The following is a 16,088-nucleotide window of genomic DNA, read 5'->3' as shown; positions in this document are numbered from 1 at the left end:
CAAGATAACACTCAACCATTTCATCTGGGACATCACCAGTCCCATTCCTCTTGAATGTTGTAAATTAATACCAAAGTGAGTGCTACAGATGACCTCTCCCTCAGCAGTTATCTCCTTATCTTGACACTGGTTAGACCACATGTGTGGTCCAGTTATGGGCCCTCACTACAAGGCTGATATAAATTGGAGCAAGTTCAGCAGAAAGCCACAGGTGTGGTCAGGGGCTAGAACACTTACCCCTTGCAGGGAAGGGATAAGTCTGGGGGATGTGGAGATGTTCAGCCTGGAGAAGAGATGGGCTGGGGTGGGAGTTTAGAGTGCTTTCCAGTTTCTTGGGGAGGTTATCAAGAAGGTGGAGCCAAGCTCTTCCCAGGGAAGTATGGCAGCAGGATGAGAAGCAATGAGCATAAGTTGAAACAAGACAAGTTCAGACTAAATGAAGATAAGGAAAATCTTTTTGCATGTGAGAACAGTCAACTGTCAGAATAGGTTGCCTACTGGAGCTGTGTAGTCCCCATTCCTGGAGGATTTCGAGACATGACTTGACAAAGCTCTGACCAACTTGGTCTGACATCAGAACTGACTCTGCTTGAGCAGGAAGTTGGGCTAAAGACCTCCTGAGGTCCTTCCAGTCTGAAAGATCTTCTGATCTCAAGCATTTGGGTTGACTTCCTCCTCATTGTTTCTATTGAAAAGCACTAGCTTTCCTGGTGGCTTGACAGAAGGTGCATGTCAGAATCCCCTGCTGCTCTGTTCAACCTACTAGCATAGTGAAGGGAAAAAGATGAGAGTTGCACAACAAAACAATGTGCTGTGGACCTGTGTCTGATGGCGATGTAAAATGGACAGGGAGAATTCAGGGCAAAGGTGTAGTATGACTTGGCCTGATCTGAGGGAGCACAGTCCTGAAATTAGGCTGGAGAGAAGCCTGAGCCCAGGCTTGTGTGATTAGGCTGACCAGAAGAAGATGGGATCATCACAAAAGGGTCTTGACCTAGAAGTAAAAGGCATTTGTTGTGTTTTGAAAACATGAATACTTTAATTGGGGAGAATAAAAAGTAACCTTAAATTAAGAAGAGGAAGGGAAATCCTGATGCTCTTAGAACTGACTTCTGGTACAGCAGCTGTTGTATTTGTCTGTGGCCTTACATTCTTAAAATATTTTTCTTTTAAAATATGGAATAAATAAAAGTCTGTGCTGTGCAGCCGGCTAATACTGTGTAAAATTAATTCTTCCCTTCCATTCAGAAGGACTGTTCCAGGCTTGTTTGGCTAGTGAGAAGGAGAGCCAGCATCAAATGCATTGAATGGGTTTTTATTTGATAAAATAAATTCTCCCACTCTCTTATCATCATAGCTTTAAGTAAAGTATTGTGAATAGGATGTAAGCATTGTAGCCTGTGCTCCTTTTCAGATAAAGGAAGTCAGCCTCAGAGTACTGAAACCCACACAGAATATAAGCTATAAGATTGTTTCTTTTCTTTTCTTTTTTTTTTTTTTTCCATATATCTCATTCTGTGAGGGATGTGAGGAAAGCACATTTCTTCAAAATGGCCTATAAAAATGTTAGCAGATGAAGATGCCATGTTGGTTTTGTCATAGTATCTGAGATACAGAGATTATCTCTAGATCAGATATAAACCAAACCCTGTTTGAGTTCTCAGGGTTTTCCTCCTAGTATGCATCTTGGATACCAAGGGACAGATTGCAGAAAAAAACCCTCCTTATACAGGGGTTTCACTTAAGAGGTTGCTATTAAGATGCAGCTGAGTTTGGGCTGAACTTTTCCGTGTTATTATCAAAAGTAATTGCTGACAAAGGAGGTGCACTGAGATAAACCAGTGAATGCAAAAGTCATGAATTGTAACAATTTGCCTCTGAGAAAAAGTCTGACATGATGAAGAAACATTTTCATGTTTTACTGAGGTTTCCTGGGCCAGGTATTTGACCTTAAATACAGAAGCTTTTAGCTACTTAAATCATACAACTTCCTTGGGTCCCAGGGTGATTGGCTATCCTTACACATCATTCAAATAAAGTAAAAATATGTTCCCTCAAAAATATATAAGACCTTTCAGATCATCTTTCTGCATTCACCATTTCACTTCCTATTCATAAAAAAAAGTTGAGTCCTCGTTCACTGAGAGTATTTGTTGCACCTCTAGTGAATTTCCATTACAATGATACAGAGAAGATCCATCAAGAATAAAAGCTCTAAATTTGTTTGAATGCTAGATGAAAAGGAGTCCAGTGGGGTTAATGTACTCAAGGCAGTATTGTGGTAGTATCATCTTTAGCTGTCTTAAATGTCCCAAACCTTAAGGACAGGGATGCCTCATCCCTGGAAGGTGTTCAAGCCCAGGTTGAATGGGGCTTTGAGCAACTTGGTCAAAGGAGGTTGGAACTAGATGATATTTAAGGTTCCCTCCAACCCAAACCATTGTATCTAGAATCATAGAATCTATGACATTTGTAATGGAATCACCTGACCACATCTGGGGATACAAATCTGCTGCAGTCTCATACTTTAAGATCTGAGAGCAATCTTAGCTGTTCCATCAGCCAAACAAAAGTGGTTTGCCCATGAAAAATACCAGCCACAGACATGATCGGCAGAACCTGAAGTCTTTGGGAATATGAGGGATGTAGTTTTGGAGTCATCTGAAGAAATAAATGACACAATAGTAATTTCTTAAACAGATGTTTTAATCTGTAACATAGGGTCACTCAGTGTGGACTGTTGTGATCTTAGGGATCCTAGGATAATGTAGGTTGGAGGACACCTCAGGAGGTCTTTAGCCCAACCTTCTGCTCAGAGCAGGATGAGCTCTGAGATCACAACAGGTTGATCAGGGCTTTGTCCAGTTAGCTTTTGGAAACCTCTAAAGGTGGACTCTGGTCATAAAACTCTCAGAGATAAAGCATTCATGAGCTCTGAGATCACAACAGGTTGATCAGGGCTTTGTCCAGTCAGCTTTTGGAAACCTCTAAAGGGGGACTCTGGTCATAAAACTCTCAGAGATAAAGCATTCCCTATGTCTTTTCTCAAAGTGCCTAATGAGTCAAAAAAGATAACTGAAAGAGGTAAACAAGAATTTCTCTCTTGTAATGGGATTTTTTTGCTCTAACATCACCAATGTCACCTTTTTGCACAGTGTTTCAAAACACTGACTTGTGTTTCCTATTTCTTGTAAAATCTCTGGATGATGAAGATGGGAGTATCATAGTTCACAGCGGGAGGGGAAAACCAGTAATCCAGTTATGTATGAATGTGGCCAAATGGACCCTGGTTGGTATTTAATAATGAAAAGAACCCAACTGAACAATTGGATACTGACAAAAGTGAAACATCATTTTGCCAGTAGTCTCAACTTTAAACAAAGCTGGTTTAGTCAAGGCAATTGCTATGTTTATGCCACTAGCATATAAATATTAAATAAAAATAAACAGACAAGCCCAGTAACTGCATTATGACAACACTGAGGGAAAAATATCAAAAAAGCACTAGTGCCAGATTTCAATATATGGCAAAAAGTTCTACTGGTGTATAAAGTAATGCAGGAGGCAAATGGGACTACTGACTGTGAAGCAGATAGTATTTTGTGTCCATACATAATTAAAGCACCTGAAGGTAAAATATTAAGATGCAACAGGAACTGCCTGATAAAACATCAAAATTGAAGTAAAGAAAGCAAGAGGCTTGAGGAACATGATGAAGAGTTTCCTGTGCAGGGTGCGCCATGTAAGCAGGTGTAAGCAGTTCCCAAGTAAAGACAAGGGAGAAGATAATTAAGACCTGCAAGTGAGGGGTGACATTTTTGTAGAACAGAAGCTCCTACAGGTAACCCTCAGGGCCACCAGCATCACCTGCCATTGGCGTTTCCCACAAATGTCTCAGGATCTCTCTTCCCCATTACCGTCATTTCCAAGATACATGCTTAATGTTTTAGGTGAGAAAATCTGTATTTGAATATCTTTCAACAGCTGGGTGGCTTAAAGACAAATATAGGGTGAACAATGTGATGGGATTGCACATGCTGTGTCTTATTTCTAGTGAACAGCCATTGCCTATGAAATTAAGATGCTGCAAGCTGTGAAGGACTGGTGCTCAAGATGCTACATATGGGCATAAGAAAAGGATTGCAGTTCCCCCACCAAAAAAAAAAAAAAATCAAATCCAAACAACAGAGAGAGCTTTTGCTCTAGCTGCTGGCTTGGTTAAACCTTGGAGGACAAGAGTTTCTGCCTTTTCTTCTTGGTTTCCCTTCTCAGCTATTAAGCAAATCACTTCTCAGAGTTTCTCTCCTTTTGAGTGGGGATCATCGGAAGCAGCCCTGTTCATGCCAAATGAAATTGATGGGCACCTAGTTATCCTGGAGATGGCTGTAGTTACTTCTGGTACATCAAGGAGAGACAAAAGAGATAACTGCAAGGATTTTTGTCATGCGTGCGGGCTGAGGTGTAAACCTTTGCACAAAGCCGAGGAGCGGCCACGTCCTCCCAAGGGCAGCGGGAAAGGACCATCTTCCAGCAGCTGCTCCAGCCACCTGTGATGCAGCTCTGCTGAGGGACTACAGCTCACAGCGGTGGAAAACCTCACTGGGGAGCTGCGGACGTTGCTGGAAAGGTGCTTAAGGGCACGGCCGGGTTTAGCCGCAGCCCAACGCGTCTGTGTCTTTGCATTTACCTCGGGGCGGGCAACGAGCTTCGGCACCGCCTGCTTGTTCTGCGGTGTGCAGAGGGGCTCATCCCGCATCCCAAATCTTGGTACTGGGGCAGATCTCCGGAAACGCCCCCTCGCCCCAACAGCGCCCTGAACATCATGCAGGCGAGGGGCAGCGGTACGGGTGGCAGAGGAGGTCTGCAGGCGGGGGAACCGGGACGCAGCTAAAGAAACGAGGCGCGCGTACCCCGGCTTACCCGCGGCACGTTATTTCTATTCCCCACCCTCTCTGCATCAGCCGTGGCTTGGCGGGGCCGCGCCGGCTCTAGCCGGTGAACAGTTAACACCGAGAAAGGCGGCTCCTCTCCCCACTACCCTCCCCGGTTCTTGTTTGTAAAAAGCGTGTACACATTCCCCCCCGGGAGAGCAGCGAGCCGGGCACAGAGAGCTCCCTCTTTTCATTTATCGTCCCCCCTTCTTCCCCCCGCCTTTCCTGCACCCAATCTCCCGCGGTGGCCTTGGCTCGGGGGTACCGCCCGGGCCCGGGGCGGCAGCCAGGCATGGCTGGGGCGGGGGGCGTGTGCGCGGCTACCTCCCGCCCCGTAGGCTCCCACAGGGCAATAGGCGAGCTTGGGTGGTAACAGAGCCGACTGCCCCCCGCCGCTCCTGCATCCCATCCCTCTGGCAGGGGCGGCTTCGTTTTTACTGCCCTTTTAAAATTGGTTATTTTGGGGCAAAAAGAAAAATATATACTGAAAGGGTGCGGAAGGGGGAAAAAAAAAAGAGAAAGCAGGCGCCCTCCCCTTCTGCTGCTCTCAGTCCACCCCACACCAAAAAGAGGCACCGCAAGTGCACGCCAGTTCTTCACTAAAGTGATCCAGCCGCTGGATTAAGTAACTCTTGGGAGAGCAGCACACGCACGCACACATACGGCGAAAATGAAGGAAAAGGCAATGTTTCAAACGGCTAAAATGCAAGGAAACATGATGGTAAGCGGCTGCTGCGGGCGCCTCCGGTGACTGTAAGTGGCGGGGCTCTCGACGCGGTGCTGTCGGACCCTTTCGTACGGTCGGCGCGGAGCCCCAGTGGCTGGGGCTGAGCCGAGAGTGGGGGCAGCTTTGCTTAGCGGCTGCCCCTGCTCCCGGCGGGGGTCTCCGGTGATGAGGCGGCTGCGGGGCGTACCCCGCTTCCCGAGCGGAGCTGGGGTGCGGGCAGGGCGGGGGACCCCGGGCCGCGCTCCTTCGGCACGGCCAACTTCGCCAAGTTGATGGCCACGGTGGGGTGTGTGTGAGCTGGGGGGTGCGGGGGCTACCCTGCCTTTCCTCCGGCGTTACTAGCGGAAGCGTTTGTCTTGATGCCGTTTTTTAAAAAACCGTACTCGGGATGGTTTGTAAATCACCTTCCCCCCTCCCTTAAGGAAAAAAAAAAATATGAAAAAGAAGATAAAAATGCTCTCCCGGAAGAAGTGCAGGTTGCCATCTTGTGCTGATGGAGATGTATTTGTGTGTTTTGCCTGCTGGCTTGGCCCGCCGGGGGCAGCGGGGCCGCTGGGGTTGGAGGGGGGACGCGGCTCCGGGGGCCGGGGGTTGCCAGCGGCCCGGGGAAGGTGGCTGGGAGGGAGGGACGGAAACGCAATGGCTTCAGGGCGCTTTGGTTTCAAAGCAACTTATTTCAAATAACCCGAAGCTTGTAAAGGGTACCTGTTGGTCTCCTGTCCCCTCCTTTTTCTGAAGCAGAGCACTCCAACGTGTATTTTATCTCCCTTGTGAAACGCTAATATTTAATGCAGAGGTAGTGTACGATTCTGCCATGCCTTGTGTTGACGTGTTCAAAGAGCAGCCAAAGTATTCTCCATCCTTTAATTAAGTTTCATAGTAAAAATGCTTTGCTGGCTTTTTAAGGAAATGCTTCCTTTTTCAACTCCAGTAATACTGCTTTTTTTGGCAGTAGCTGTTAAGAGGAAGGTGCAGTGCTATGTGACCTGTGAATTCAGCTAAGGGAACTGAATGGGAACTTCTGCAAACATTTTTCCAGGATTTTACAGCCTGTCTGATTGCGTTGTGCTCCTTTCATTATGCCTTTTAAATGCCTGGGAAATATCTGGTGATGGAACTTTCTTACCATGGGGAAATTCAAATTATTATTTGCTTAAGCTACTGATCCTAGAGGCCATTATAGTCTTTGATTAGGATGTTCTCTATCAATAAGAAAAAATAATTAACCACCTGAGATGACATAGTTCGATTAAAGTGTAGGATTAACCTAATTTACATGCACAATGTCACAGAATTAATAAAACCCTCTTGTACGTTTTCCTTGCTGGTCTCTGAAGTCAGGGAAGAATGAGCAGGCAGGGATTCCCCCACTGCCACTCAGCGGAGGGCTGGAGCTTCTGCTGGGATTTTTGGCTTCAGAGTGGCAAAATGGATCTACATATCCCCCATCTCTGCAAGACAAGCAAAGGCTGGAGTGATCGATCTGCACACAGATCTATGTAGCAAGGGCTGTCCGCAACTACTCAAAGCGTTCTGCCAGAGAATAGTTTTTGCCTCTGATTAAGATGGGAGCAGGATCCACCCCCCCAGGTTGCTAAGTCACAGTTGTTTCTCAGCATCACTCAGGGCAGGCTCCCTGGACCTGAATGCATGGTTTTCCTTTGAAGAACTGATTATTGAAACACTGTCAATGAAATTTCAAGAAACTGTTACATTGGTACAGATGATTTCTTTAATTAAGGTCTGTGTTTTTATGGGCCACCTAAAACAGACACAGCTGGTTTCAGTGTTAATCTGGTCTGTGGTTGTAACTGGATCTGCAGTTTATTTAAGCAAGAATTAAATTCAGGTGACTGTTTAAGCTTTAAGATACTTGGCCAGATTTTATATTTCTTTGAGATAATAATTAGTGGACCTAATCTTGAAATCTTAGGTATGCTTTCAATGGACATGCTAGCAAGTTAAGACTAGTTCTTTGCCCTTTTCCTAACCTATTGTTTTTAAAAAATTGTATTTTTACTTGCCACTTTTGTTGCAATTAAAATTGGAATCCTGAATGAATCATGTCAAAACCTCATGCTGCCAGTGCCCTCTCTCAATATCCGGCAGCTGTTGGGAAGTGTGCTATGTGTGGAGTCCCAGGAGGTGCAGTACAGTGTGCATCGCATTAATTGCCCAACAGAATTTGAATAGTCATTGAAAATTCAGAGCCCATTGCAGTTTTTGTTTGTTTATTTGTTTTCTGGCGGTTTTGCTGTTGCTTAGAATCTTGACAAGCTTCTAACTATGTATTGATTTTTCTTCTCTTTAAAAATCTTTCTTAAGTTGAGCTATTTCATTCTTAAAATGATGTGACAACAAGTGATAATAGTGGCATGCTGCTCCTTGGCCACGCAGTGCGCCCTTTTTAAGTGCAGTGATAGGTCATAGAATCACAACACCAGTGATTTCTTTATTACCTAATTAGACCAGCAGAACTGAAGCCTTTCTTGTGATACTGAGATAAATGTTTTTCTCCTTGTGACAGTATTTCACCAGGGCTTTGTTTTGGCTTTTTCTGAAACAGAACATTTACCTGGAAAAATGCCTACTTTAATTTTACTGCTCTGTTTCCCATTCATCATTTGAGCTGGGGGAACGTAACTTACAGAAGTAGTTGAAGCTCTTACAATGGGATTTCTCTTAATTTTACATAAATGCTGTAGGGAGTGATTGATACACAGTGGTTTCTTCTAGTAAGAACTGACATAAACTGTGAGTTTTCCCCAGTCTTTTTCAAGTTAATGTACAACAGTAGGGTGTGGAGATAAATGTTTGTCACTTTTTGAGGTAAATTTAATGCACTTACATTTGATCCTAACCTCACATATAGCTATATAATTTATTTCATTAAAATATTTTTGTCTTTTCCCTTACACATTTAATTGCCAGGTCAAGGACAATATTAACTACACTTGTTTTATTCTACTCTTGCTTGTGTCTTCCCAGGGACTGATCTACCATGTACATGGACTTTTTTTTTCCTCTCTTTTTTCTCTTTATTTTCTTTTCGTTTTTCTTTTTCTTTTTCTTCTCTTCTCTTCTCTTCTCTTCTCTTCTCTTCTCTTCATGGGTTTTCAAGCAAATAACATCAAAAAGAGCTGTTTGAAGAAGACCTTTAGTGTAGTGCCAGATTTTTCTCTTGTGTACACCCATGCAAATTGTAAGGACCCAATTTGGTAGAGGTGTATCTGCAACAGAGATAAAAAGGAGTTACTTGCTATCTTTGGATGTAGACAATCAGGTGAGGGGAAACAATAGATTTAGTGAGAATGCATGAGGTCTTGAAGGCAAAATTTAATGTGCTATACATGAGCATGCAGTTATTCTGGCACATTTAGTCATCGGTGAAAGGAGTGAACACTGCTGTAGGTAGCTGCCTCTGTTAGAAGGATGTTGCTGTGAAACCCACTCTGAATTTCAGTCTACTCAGCAGCTGCTCTAATGTTTGGAAACTACCAAGAGAACCTGTGATTAATATGTCACTTTCCTGCTTTACTCTGATGAATAATCTCTGAAGAGGGCAAAAGAGGCAGTTCCGGTTCATTGAGGGGACTTTTAGAAGAGTCTGTAGATTTAGATATTTAGTTTGATCATTTAAATCCCAACTCTTATAGCTGCAGTTTGGATGTATGTATAAAAAACAAATAAAAAGAAGTCCAATTGCTAGTGTTATTCTCTAGGAAGTTTGCTGACACCTCAGAGGTCTCAGAGACCTCAGTAGTACAAATGGCATGAAGACTAAGCTACTCTTTGATCATTGGAGTGCTTTGCTCTTCCTGGAGATAAACTGGTGCAGGCAGACAGAAAACCCAGCTTTGTTCCTGTCCATTTTGTATTCCTGGTTCCTCTCATGAACAGTAAATTCATATTAAAAACACAAATAAATGACATTGATGTTCCACTGTGATATCCCTTATTTGCTGTATTTTATCTACGGGTTTATTGCTGCAGGTTGATCAGTCACATTGCAGTGAAAACATGGTGTGATGCTTCTCAGCCAAGAATGGAGCTGTCTTACCATGATGTAAGGTAGCTCCATAGAGATTAATTTTTCTTGAAACTCACACCCTGAAGTAAGTGGTGGAGTTTTCTGATCCAGTGCAGACTCCTTGCTACTTTATCCTTCCCTTTGTCTCAGATTCCACTTGATTTAGAAGCTAAATTTTGTGTGCTGTTCATTATCTGTCTACTACCTTGGCTGAAACACAAGGACCTCCAGAAGTGAAAGCAGGGAGCTCTGGTACCAGTTCCCAGGTAAGTTATCATGACTCCAAATGAAGTTTAAAGACAGGCAGAAATTCCATAGCCAAACTACAGCAAGAATTATGGCAGAAAATCTTTGTGTCTGTTGCTGTTTAGTGAGAAGCAGGTTGTATTTTATAGACTGTAACAGTCTGGTATCCTTTCTGGGTCAGGCATAAAGGGGAACAAGTGTTCCCCTTAGGAGAATATATGCAGTAGGGGGTGCAATCCATAGGAGGTACTGGCATTGCCGCATTGCCGCCCAGTGGAAAGGCTGTAAGGTCTGCTGGGCCTGTTTCAATGCCATGTTGCTAGTTAATGGAAATAATGAGTCTTTGCGTGTGTGAGGTGGGATGTCAGGGAACTCCACAATGAAATAGCCAATAGAATCCCAGTGTTGTCTACTTAATGTAGAATGTCCCTTTAAATGCAGCCTTACTTAGAGGATAGAAGTGCAGAGCCTGTCTATGGTGTATTGGGATTGTAAGGGAGCCACTGAAGTTGCAGGTACCATGAGAAATACATTGGGCCAGGCTGTCTCAATAAATACGTGAGTCATGTGCAGTAGTTCACATTGCTAGCTCACTATTTAGCAATGTGAAAATGAAGGGGAGCTTGCGGTGTAACTTTAACTCTCACAATCAGAAAGGTTCAAAATCTTGAATCTGATGGTGCTCCTCACACCTGCATCTCTCTCCAATATTACTCAGCAGCTTCCCTGGTTCCTCTTGCTTGCAAGGAAAAAAGAACACTTTTGTGTTCATTTCTCCCTCCCCACTCTGAGTCTTAACTCTTCACAGAATGGTCTGTGCCCTCCCCTCTCTTTATGAATCTCTTCACTGCTTTTCCAAACAGTACGAAAGGAGAAATTGAAGGGACTGTTCTGATTTTATGCACCCACTTGGCTGTCACTCAATAGACCCCTGAGCAGCAAACGAGCCACAGAGCTGTCTGTGCAATCAGGAAGGCAGAATTTCAGTCATCCGTAATTGAGGTGTTACTTTTGTTCGTTAATGATGATTGGATTTGCTACTTCTTTCTTAAGATAAATACCTTAAATGTAAGTTTTGGAGATGTTGGTGGCCTGAAGCTGTATTTGATGAGGAGAGTTCCCCTCTCTGCAGTGTGGAACGAGTCTTTCAGCTGCCAGAAGTTACTTCACAGCATGTTCCCTTGACCAAGTGTCACTCCTGTGTATCTCGGAGGTTGCATTTCTTGTCAGAGTTTTGCACTTGCTTAGTGTTGGTCTAACTGACCGTATAAAGGAGAATGCAATAGAGAATCATGCTGAAGATTATCTCTGGCTGGTACAAAACCTTTAGTGGCAACAGGCTCTTTATTGTAACTGACAAAGGCAGAGCAAGATTCAAAGCTGGAAGTTTGAGTCAGAGGAGTTTGGAGTAGAAGTTAAGTGTCCATTTTGTACAGTGAAGGTGATGAGTTACTGAAGCAGTCTCTGTTGGAGTGTGGTAGTTTTTCTGGCTCTTGAAGTCTTCATTAGAACAAGATGGCGATAGGATTCTTGTGACTGAACATTGGCTTCTTCAGTGTAGGCATCTACATCTAAGTTAGTCATCCCGGGCTCCCTTTGTAATTTAGTCAGTGGAGTCTGGGGCATGATTCATCCCATCTTCATGTAGACGTGTAACATGGGCCAGAGGACCTGCACTCTTAAATGCCAATTTCTCTCAATTGACTTAAGGATATATGGGGTACTAGCTGAACTATAAGCATCTACCCTGCAGATAGCCGAGTCTTGAGTCTGTTGTTTAAACATAGTTGTAGATATTCCAGAGCATTTCGGATGACACTAAAGCACCTAATTAGGCCTCTGCCATTATGTGAGACAAGTACTGCTCTGTACATCTATCTAGGGTCTGTGAATCAAATCTGCAGTGGGATGTGGGTGTACATGAGCTGCATGCTTGGAGCTTTAATCTTCCCAGGTCCTAGCATGCTTGTGCAGAGGGTTGGTTCTCCCTGCTGTATCAGGAGAGGATTTCCATCCCAGCCAGATGGCATCTTCCTGCAGAAATTGTTTGGTCCATGGTTTACGTATATACAGAGCTGTCATAGAACATTATAATGTACTTTTGGCTTTGAAATGACTTAATCCAAGTGGTTTAATGCCATCACAACTACAATACATGCATTTATTTCTCTAGGTCTGTGTGTTTGAATGTGTGTTGTCTGTATAGTATTGTACTGAACAGTAACTCGTGAGATTAGCAAGCAAAACCCATTTATTAAATTGTTTTATGTACTGTAAGTCTTGTGTAATCCACTAATGCATGTCACTTAGGAAGCTTGCCATTCCTTCCCAATGGAGTGTCACACTTAGCAAGTTCCTGTAGTGTTCAGTCGCTTTGGAAAGGCTGCAGTTGAGAATAAAATATTAAAAATAAATCAAATTTGCAGAATAAATCTAAACCATTAGAGCCCAAATGCTCATGGTAAACCGTGTCCCAGCTGTAGCATGTATTCACCTGTAGATACTATAGGTTTTCTATCCTTTTGAGGACGTTGAAGCAAGCAAAGTTTTCATTTGTAGTGTCCTGGTTGCAGTGGTTTATCAAGGTTATGTTAAAACACTGCTTCTGTAAGAACCGGCTTTGCGCATCTGTGGTAGTGTTGGTAAGGTCCTGGGAATCCCTGGAGCACCTGTCTTCTTGTGCTTATGCTGTGCACTGGGAAGAAGTGTGTGTCTTGCAGGTGGTTTCCTAGCACAAAGTTTTTCTTCTGAGATCTGTATGTCCAGTGATACCCTCTTCATTACTAGCGAAGTAAAAGGTGGGAACAGGAGCAGTGGGATCACCTGTGGTATTTTGACCAGGGGACAGAATTACTGCATGTGTAGCTGAATCAGAGTTCCGCCCTCCATTGTAAATAGGTGGTTCCCAATTTTTTCATTTACAAGGCTCAGGAGAATTGCAAACTCTGTGTATGATGTCCATCAACCAATACAAGACTTTTTTTTTTGTGATAAGGCCTCTTTCATGTCAATAAGTCAATGTTTATTGATGTTATTGCCAGCTATGAGTTATTTCCACCATCTAATCCCTAATTACTACAGAATAATAACTTTAGAAGTTACACTGAGATGCACCCAAATATCCAGTCAAAGAAATTATGAGAAAACTGAGGCAGTGGGGTTAGCTGCAGTGATGAATGTTGCATGCCCAGTGAGGCACTGGATGCTAAACAGGGTGGCCAATGCTGTGAAAAATCCTCCTCCATTTGACAGGGAATGCTGGCTAGAAGATTTTGTCAACTCGGGCATGTGTAAAGACAGTTAGACTTGGCATGAATTCCAGTCACACATCAGATGGCCTCTTTCTGTAGTCATTATTCAGCACTTACTCAAGCAAAACTTTTGCTGAACTTAAAGGATTTACTACTCCTGCTGCAATAAGTAAGAAATTTCTGTGAGGCTCAGGTACCTTCAGACTTGAGTCTGGCACAAAATCCCACCATGTTCTGTGTCCCTAAGGATTCCCAGTATTTTTTTTAAAGACAGCAAACAGTGAAGTATGCTGGAGTTGACAAAAAAAATGTGAAGGTCAGGGTAAGAAAGCAAGCAGAAGAAAAGCAGAGTGAAGTGCTTATCCCAGAGGATGCTGCAGGTTAAGAAAAGTACTCTGGAGTTTTGACTTCATCTCATTTTGTAAGTTGTCCCCCACAGAGAACACCATCAGCCACTCCATCAAATGTTTCACAGAGCGTGCTGCATGCCAGCATTTTAGCTTATGATTGTTTTCAGTAATGATAAACTGGAAGACATGCTGGAAATGAAATGTTTTTATTTGTTTATCATTTGGGACTGAAGTTATTAAAAACAGGGAGAAAAAAAGAAATGATAGCTTGTCATATTTTCTGTAAATACTGAGTAGTTCTTCTGCAATGTATGATATAACCAAAGTAACCTAGGAAAAAGCTTGCATTGCTCTTTTCTTGTGCCTAATTATCAGGATGTGAAAAATATGCTCATATGAATGCCTTCTCATCCGGCTGTGAGGGGACTGAAAGTACCTTTTATGAAGATCTAGTTTATAAAACGAATAATTGTAATGCAAGAGTATTACTATTCATGAGCTCTGAGTTTATTGACTCTATTAAAAATCGGATCTGTGGTCCACATGAAGGATATGTGAAATACTGTTGGTACAGCAGTAATCCAGAAATTAATTGTGGTTCATATCAGTATGATTGAACTCTTCCTGATCTCACCCTTTGAGAGTTTTTCTCAGGGAAGGGAGGTTCATGTATATTCCCTGTTGATTTTGTTAGTCTATGTGCATTTTATTTCATTTGCATTGACCATGTACATTTAAATTTATGATTTGTTAGAATCTTTGTTAAGGAAAATTTCAGTTGGATTTGGACATTCTTGTAGGAATCAATCTAGAAAATATTCCAGAAATTTTAAAAATAGCATTTTCTTATCTTCTTTTTTGTTCCAGTGTCTTGGGATTTACAGATACACCTTGTTTTTGTAAAAAGAGAACATCTGTCACCATTTTCTTATTCAGATTTTAATAACACTGAGATCTTGGTAAGGAAAGGAGGCTGTAGGTAATATCTAAGGGCAATCAATAAATAAAACCTCTATGTAATAACAGTTAAAGCAAAAACCATATACTCCAGAGGCATGCTCCTTGTTATGTTCCCTGTTCAGCAGCTTACTTAAGCACCTGTTTAACATTAATGGTAAGCATATGCTTAAATGTTTCTGCTGACCTGGGAGTTATGAGAAGTCTGCCTTGCACACACAGTAGTTGAACAGCCTGTTTTCCATCTGTGCGAGCCCAGAGCATGGTGCTAGCTGAGCATTTTCCAGGTTAATTAGATTGGCATAACAAGATCCCCAGTGAACCCTGTGCAGTCATCAGTTCTTCTGTACTCTCCAGCTATCAGGAGCTCTGCTTGATGTTGTGTATCTTTTGCTGGTAACTGAAACAGAATATTGCACTGTATTTCACCAGTGTGTTCAAATGGAAACAGAATTGAATGGATTGTGAGTATGCCATAAATATCAACTTGGCTCCATATTGCTAGCGTGAATGTGGTGCATCCTTCAAATGCACAGTGTCTCCCAAGGACTATTTATTCTATAAAGCTACCAATAATGGCTATGCTTTCATGAATTATGCATGTACTTGTCTGTAAACCTCACCTGACCATGATTTGGAGTGTTTAAGATTTGAAGCTGGCTGTAAGTGTAAATTGCACTTATTTTTCATAAAATACAATGTCCTTATAGGTTTCTTTGCAATATTAGTCAAAGTCCATCATGCCTGTATCTACAATTAAAAAAAAAAAAAAATTAAAAGGATTCTAACTCAGTACAGGAAAAGAAAAAAAAAAAAAAGAGTTTGATGCTCCAAAGTTTTGCAAGAAGAGGAAAAATTACATGAAGTCAAAGGTGGTCTGTCCACCTATTCACTAAAGCAAGTGAAATAAGATGGAGTGCCATTGTAGAAATAAGGGGGATATTATTTACCAAAGGAAGAAAGGAAAATGACCCCACAGTATGGCTGAAAGCAGCTTGCCAAGGTGTAAAACCATAGCAGTGAGAACTGTATTAGTCATTCAGGTGTTTTAATGGGTTAAAATGAGAGGAAAAAGCCACATGCTTTTAGGGAGAGATTAAATAGATGAGGAGGAGTATGATCATTTTAGCTGTATTCAGTGGCACAGAATTTAGCTTTCCCGTATTTTCAAGGAGAGGCTGGCTTGGCTCTGAAGGTTCTTTTTAGGCTGTTTACACAGTTCTATCACACTTGAATCTCTGGCTTCTAGAGAGTTCCCTAGTACTTAATTTTCATGTTCCGTTTGTTGGTTTTGTTTTGGTTTATTTTTTTTTAACCTAGCCTCTTAAGTTTTTCAGGAGTTCTGTCCTTATGGAGCATTGCGTATTAACAGTGACATCACAGAAAACAGTGAGACAAAGTGGGCTAATCCACAGAAGGGAAACAAATGGCTGTAGTTCTGCCCTCAGCTCTCTGCCTTCTGTTGTATTAAAGAAGACACATTCTGAATAGATGCAACTGAAGAGAAGCAGAACAATGAAAAGACCGGAAAGCTTTAGGTAATTTGCATTTGGGTATGGGGAAGCTTTCTATCTTCAGTCCAAGTCTGAATCTATC

The 16,088-nt window shown here is 42.5% G+C and overlaps 1 protein-coding gene across 2 annotated transcripts in view; it reads left to right on the top strand.

The window, feature by feature from the left end:
• The window catches only part of DPP6 (dipeptidyl peptidase like 6), a 564,650-nt gene that overhangs the window by 54,555 nt on the left and 494,007 nt on the right, over positions 1 to 16,088 (top strand). Inside the window, exon 1 of one of the 2 annotated variants that reach the window (XM_057416433.1) lies at positions 5,198 to 5,652. The exons of the other annotated variant lie outside the window; for it this stretch is intronic. Coding sequence (XP_057272416.1) covers positions 5,602 to 5,652 — 51 coding nt within the window. The 5' untranslated portion in view covers positions 5,198 to 5,601. Of the gene's footprint in view, positions 1 to 5,197; positions 5,653 to 16,088 lie in introns of those variants that run through there. 2 annotated transcript variants of the gene reach the window in all.

Source organism: Pezoporus wallicus, unplaced genomic scaffold (genome assembly GCF_028554395.1).
Source record: "Pezoporus wallicus isolate ANWC-B61680 ecotype Strahan unplaced genomic scaffold, APGP_CSIRO_Pwel_v1 contig_3847, whole genome shotgun sequence".
NCBI lineage: Eukaryota > Metazoa > Chordata > Aves > Psittaciformes > Psittacidae > Pezoporus > Pezoporus wallicus.
Note: the sequence above shows the minus strand (reverse complement) of the source record. Positions and strands in the feature narration are given on the sequence as shown.